We start from the raw sequence: 6,672 nt of genomic DNA, 5'->3' as shown, positions 1-6,672 counted from the left end.
TAGTTAACTTTTCCAAATTCGAAAAGTGTAGTGCTAACTTGACACACGTATTTGTGTGAGTGTAGTTAGTGAATAAAAAAAGTGCTATTGTGGAAAAGTTTTTTGTTAATAATTTTTGATCGGGTGAAAAGTTAATTTCCGCTTTCGGATTCTTGTTATTGGGGTCCAGGTGCGTATAATGGTACCCCCTTTTCAAAATATTGTCAGATTTTGGGTGTTGAAAGCCCACCTAGATAATTACCCCTTCGGGTTCAAAATTTGTCGCCCCGGTTATCGAAATCTCGCCCAACAAAAATTATAAAAAATACTGCTTGTGATTTCTATGAAGCTGCAGATAGCTTTTTAGAGCAACTTCATGTTTAGGAAATCGCCCTCTAACTCCACCAACACCCGTTTTAACGTATTTTAAAATACCTATAAATTTTATTCTTTGGCAAATGCAACTTACTTTGAACATATACCTCTTGTCGTTTTCATCATTTAGCTGTTGTTCGCATATGGCAATTTCTGTGTCCAGGTTCTTGAGTAACGATTGTAAATCGCGAATCGTAAATGCATTCGTCTCCAAAACGGGCGAGGGGGGAGAACCGATTTGGTATGATCCATTATCAGAAGATTCAATATCTAGTTTCGTAGATTTTACACAATCTGGACCGCTTGACTTTAAAAGCTTTTGAAGGGTTCCAGATACAATAGCTTGATTTGTTCGCAACATTTTTAGTTTGTGCGTTATGGCTATTCGCCTATCGGGTACCACAGCCATTAAATTAAAGCGAATATCTTGTTCACCCGTAGCGATTCCCAAACGCTCTGCCATTACTCGCCGAAATTTCTCAGTCCAATCCTCATTCTCCTCCCATGGGCCGTGGTCAATTGGATATGGTTTCAATCCATCCAATTCAAATAAATGACCGCTTATAGGAACGTAGCTAACAAAATGAAATGCTTCTCCGGTAAAACGTCCAGTCGAAACGCCTGATGCAGCGCCTCTGTCTAATCTACGTTTTGCTTGTGGCATAGCATGCGAGTTATGGGCGCAGGCCAGCTCTGGTGTATTTCCAATTGCCCATCCCTTATTTTCAGGACACATACCTTTCGTATGAGCCTTCAAACGACTTAGTGTAGATCCAAGTTGCAAGTCCGCGTCGTTACTATTAAGAAGCACAGATAATAAAGCGTGTGTAGCACAACTGTTTGGAACGACTTGCTGAGCGAAAAATATACTAGAAACTTCTTCTTCGTCCTTTACAAATATTTCAGCAGTAGCCTCTACTATTTTCCTTCTTGCTCTTCTTTCCTCCATCCAACGAAAAAGAAAAATAAAACCGTACACTGGACCATCTATTGGTTTCTGAAGGTCATACACTTCTTCCACTTGAACATTTTTCACACCAAAATCCTCTAAGAGCAAAGTAAACAATCCAGGGTCGGACTCAAGTTCCAGCCAACCATCAGTTAATCGATTAATATCCACAGGCATGTTTCTGCAAATCTTCCAATATTATATGATGATCAAAGCAATGACAATTCCCAAATGATCCCCTGCTGTAACTTCCTTTAACAAAGGTAAAATGCTATTTTGTTTCACGCATTTCAAATCAAAACTGTTTGTTAAATTTGGGGTTTAATGACCGGATTAGGGATGCAAACGATGCATCGATGAGTTCAAAACATCGATGTTTCGTCCAAAAAAATCCACGTTAATATCGATGTTTTGCTGGACGATAGATACATCGTCGATACATCGACTCGGAAAGTGAAAAACATCGACATCGTTCTTTCACTCCGTTCGTATTGTGCCGAACGACCACTGGCAAGCGAGCGCTTGTTTTCGAAAACTAGTGCAACCATCATTCAGGAAAGAGGCGGGCTTTTGGGGGCTACATTATAAAAGCTTGTTTTCTGAACTAATTCAAAATGTTTATTCATATTTAAATAAATAAGATTTACATATTTAAGATACATCATAATATTAAAACAGGTGCAAGTTTTAAGCGGCTGAAAATCGCTTTGATTTTTAATGTTTTTTTTGGCGGCTTTTGCGTTTTTTTTTAAGGTTAAAAATCAAGGCGATTTTTTAACGGCTTTTTCTAAAAATTCAGATAAAAAAGTTCAAAATTAAGATAAAAAATGTGTTGAATTTTTCAAAGTTTTGTATAAAGTTATGGTTTGCAGCGGATATGTGAATCTAGTTCTTTCGAGTTTAAAAAATATTTCAGGCTACATTTTATTTCGTGTAGTAGATGAGATATTAAACCATCGGTAAAACATCGATGTATCGTTTTTATAACCGATGTTTTTGGCATCGATGTTTTTTGCGGGAACATAGATGTTTTCAAACATCTATGGCGCATATTCATAGTCATATTTAGTACTCAACTAAGTCGAAACTATTCTAAGGGCCGGTTACTCAATGTCTGGTTAACACTAATCTCCGGTTAAACATAGTTATCGACGTTACCGACTCCCTGTTGTATGCATGGAGTCGAAAACTTCGATAACAATGTTTAACCGCAGATTAGTGTTAACCAGACATTGAGTAACCGGCCCTAAGTCACAACTAAAGCTATTCATAGTCGCCTTAGTTTCGACTTTTCTGGCTAAGTACCAACTTAAAATGTAGTTTCTGCTGCAGCTGCAGGAAGAAGTATTTTATCAAACTAAGGAAAAACAGACGAAATATGTAAAAATTAAGCTGGTAGAGGGTGATTTTGATAATATTGAATAATCTCCAATTAAAATTTACAAAGATCGATCCATTTTAATCGGAAGATGAAATTAAATGCGTATTACAATTCGAATAAAGCTACATCACAATTTTATAATTGGAATAATTTAGATAAATTTTCAAATAATAAGCCAGTTTCACGCTAGTTCTGTTAAAGTAAATTTGTGCATAACATTTAGATATCTACTATTTGTATGTTTCACAGCATGCTTTCGATAAACATCGACTTCACATCACTGCGGTTGTTCTGGCTATTTCACACAATTAACAAGAAAATGATATCTTATTCTTTTGCATAATCATGCAAAGAAAATAAAAATTACATAAACGGATGATCAAACTTGATATTATTTAATAAAAATGTAATTTTTCCAAAATATCGTAAAGAAAAATCGGTACATTTTCACACTCGTTTTGCTATATCGTAAACTAAGTCGAGAGGTAAATTTTAAGTTGGTAATTAAATTTAAGTTGCAACTTTGTTAGTTTCGACTTAGTTGCTGGACTATGAATACGCGCCTATGTTTTTAAGTGCGATGTTGCATTCCAAGGCGTATTTAACACGGTGGTGTTGGCCGTATATAAGTAAAAAATTACACTAACAAATTATACGCTGATGTCCATACTGTCATTGGTATGAGTTACAACAAACACATCATTTTGACGTAATGGCCTCCACGGCGAAAAACTCAGCTGTCGCCCCAACACCACCTTGTTTAATACACCTTGTTGCATTCCTAGTCCGGATTAGAGATGGGGTTTACGCAAGTCAATTTTTCGGATACAATAGCAAAACATTTTTTTTACACAGTTTTTTTCACAGTTTATTGTCTGGATGCCTACTTTACTCAATAAATGTGTATTATTGGGCCGTATGAATAAAAATAAGCAATTGCTTTTTCTTAAAATTTCAGATCTTTTACTCAATTTACTCAAACAAAATTGAAGTAAAAGGTATGAAATTTTAAGAAAAAGCAAATGCTTAGTTTTTATTCATACGGCCCATTATATGTGCATATATAATTATGTGCATATTTTCTTTGGACTTGTCTTGTGTAAACGCGGGGTTATACAACTGTCAGCAGTGACGCACTTACGTGCGTTAAAAGTTGAGTGACGTGGCCACAACTGGGTTTGAGAAAAAAGTTTGTGAAGGTGGGTTAAAGCCCTACAAGCATTGATTTATCGGCCAACCAGTTGGCCAACCGCTAGAAGTTGGTGGTATATAAGCCGTGTGTAGGCAAGTTGGCAAACCTTCGTCAAGTTGCTGGTCAGGTTGGAAAAGAATCAAAACCTTATGATTTTTGATTTTTGAGGCTGATTGGTCAACTTGTTGCTCTGTGTGTAAACAAGTTGGCAACGAAATATGCGATTTCATTTTTTTTAAAGGCGCATTAACGTTAACATGTGTTTTTCGGTTAGTTTCGCTAGCGAAAATGCATATAATATGTGAAAACGGGGGCGGTAGCAATAACATAATCGTAACGTATCGTGTAAAGGCATATAAGATTTGTTTCTGATGCCCCTACATACGAACTAGAAATGTCTCTATTTTCATCTGACACACAGATAGAACCATCTGAGTTTAGTTTATTTCGTTTTCAAAGAACGCATATTTAAATAGTTAAATAAAGACTGTGAATTTGACGAACATACGCAATTACATAAGTATTGAAAAAGTCACATCTACAGATGTAAATACGTAACCTGTAAGAACACCTTAAGTTGGTTGGTCAACTTGTTGGCCGATAAATCAATGCGTGTTTGAGCCTTTTGGCGCCATCAATACGGATCGCGATCCTGGATCGTGATTTTTATTGAAGGTGTAGCATCAAATATTGATGGTTCGTGATACGATACGGATCGCTAAATATCTAGAAATTTTAAAATCCGGACCACGGATCGTGGATCGCGCAATAAATGTTGAAGGTGTACGTTATTCAAAACGCGATCCATACATTTCGTCAGTTCATTTTGTACTCTCATATTGCGAACATCGAAAACATATTCGCGATCGGCGCTTAGAACCTTCCAAAACAAATTGAAAGCATTAACATTAGAAATTTTAAAAGAATTATGGAATGCATTATTGGTACGAAATATTTTCTTGCGCCATAAAAGCGTGCAGCACAAAAATTATGCAAATACTGACGCGATAAATATTGAACGGTAAGCATACACTTACCATCCATCAATATTTTTAGATCCGTCAATATTGATCATAATCCCAATATCAAGATACGTATTGATCGTGTAACGGGCGCCTTTAGGAATCAAGCAATAAAATAAAGTTTCGAAACTTTTACTTCCTACTACCCAACAAGCAAAATAAACTTAAAGAAAGTTTTTTTTAAGTTTTCAATTATAACCATTAAGCTTACACAACTTTGATTTTTAGTTTATAAAACGCTTGAAAGTAAGCGTAGTATAATCGAAAAGGAACATTGGTTATAAGCGTAGAAATATAAACTTTTAATAAATGTTCAAAAGAACGCATTTTATAAGCGTAAAAGTGTAAACTTATAATAAAGGTTCAAAAAAAGTTTTTTTATAAGCGTATCAATATAAACTTACTAAAAATTTTCAAAAGAAAGCTTTTTATAAACATTTTTATAACCCTTAATTTAAAGATATTTCATTAAAAACTCATACATAGATTGCTTAACATCTAGAAACTAAACGAAATGCGAATTTTCGGCGGACTCATCTACAGTCGCGAAAATATAAATAGGGAATAGACATTTTAGCATACAAATTCACAATAACACGTACAAATTAAGCATAAAAAAGTTATTTATTACATCTTGTTGCGTGCTTTCAATTACTTGCGGCTATTGGCAAATTGGCAAAGCGACATCGATGCAGCTATATATTCCGCTTCATCGCCGCCATTCTCATTGATGAAGTTTTCTGAAAAAAATTTAATACATTTTTAATTGAATGTTAAACTAAGAAAGGATAAGGGGAACTCATCATTTGAAGACTCGAATGCTCCACCGATTAGCGCAGCGGGTCCTGGATTGGATTTTCTTGTTTTACCGCATTGGTTTTATTTAATTTTTTCTTTTAATAATATATTTTAAAAAACGTAAACACGTCACTTACGATTGAAAAAATTTTATATTTACTACTTCATGTCGTTGACATTTACATTTCATTTATAAGTTGAAGTTATTTATAAACATTCGCTCTCAAAACTTATTAAAGGTTTATTTGAAAAAAACGTTTAATAAGCTTAATATTAAAAATGCTTATTTAACGCTTATTATAGCAAACTTAATTTATTTTTAAAAACGTTTACTGAAATGCTTGTTGGGTAGTATCGCCAGAAAGTATCAGGGCTTGAGTAAAGGCTCCGTTATGCATACTTGGCATTGCTTGAGAGTTGTCACATGAGGAATCTGTTAAATGAGCTTCGCGTGTAAGCGGTTACCCAACGCACAGCATTACATACGTAAAAGTCTGTTGGTTTTTGATTTCTACGTAAAAATGGTATAGCAGTGCATGCAATGCCAAGTATGCATAACAGAGCCTTAAGTATCGGAGGGGAAGCATGAACCAACGTCTACAGATCATCTAATCAGCTATCGTTGTATTTGTAATCGATTTTCAGAAAAAAGTGTTCGTAGCGTTTTTGACGCTTTTCGATTTTGTTTACACCGTCTTCTACCTCTTCGTAGTGATTTTTTTAGCGATTGAGGGCCGGTTACTCAATGTCTGGTTAACACTAATCTGCGGTTAAACATCGTTATCGACGTCTTCGACTTCATGCATACAACAGGGAGTCGGTAACGTCGATAACTATGTTTAACCGGAGATTAGTGTTAACCAGACATTGAGTAACCGGCCCTGAATGTGTTTTCTGCAGCGATTTTAATGGCTGAGATTTCATATAAGGGACCATTTCCTATATCACCCAGGGCCGGTTGTTCAATGTCTGGTTA

At 35.4% G+C, this 6,672-nt stretch overlaps 1 protein-coding gene across 1 annotated transcript; it reads right to left on the bottom strand.

Moving 5' to 3' along the window:
* Window positions 1–280: 280 nt before the first annotated feature.
* Window positions 281–1,682, bottom strand: LOC118754024 (ubiquitin carboxyl-terminal hydrolase calypso). Its single transcript, XM_036488894.1, has one exon. It carries the CDS (start codon window positions 1,478–1,480, stop codon window positions 296–298), a length of 1,185 nt encoding a protein of 394 aa, XP_036344787.1. The 5' UTR covers window positions 1,481–1,682; the 3' UTR covers window positions 281–295.
* Between the last annotated feature and the right edge of the window lie 4,990 nt (window positions 1,683–6,672).

This window comes from Rhagoletis pomonella, unplaced genomic scaffold, assembly GCF_013731165.1.
Source record: "Rhagoletis pomonella isolate Grant_MI unplaced genomic scaffold, Rhpom_1.0 Rhpom_scaffold_03211, whole genome shotgun sequence".
In the NCBI taxonomy this organism is placed as follows: Eukaryota; Metazoa; Arthropoda; class Insecta; order Diptera; family Tephritidae; genus Rhagoletis; species Rhagoletis pomonella.
Note: the sequence above shows the minus strand (reverse complement) of the source record. Positions and strands in the feature narration are given on the sequence as shown.

Bases quoted from the DNA above. Each gene is read 5' to 3' on its own strand.
- LOC118754024 (XM_036488894.1), bottom strand. From the start codon at position 1,480: ATGCCTGTGGATATTAATCGATTAACTGATGGTTGGCTGGAACTTGAG.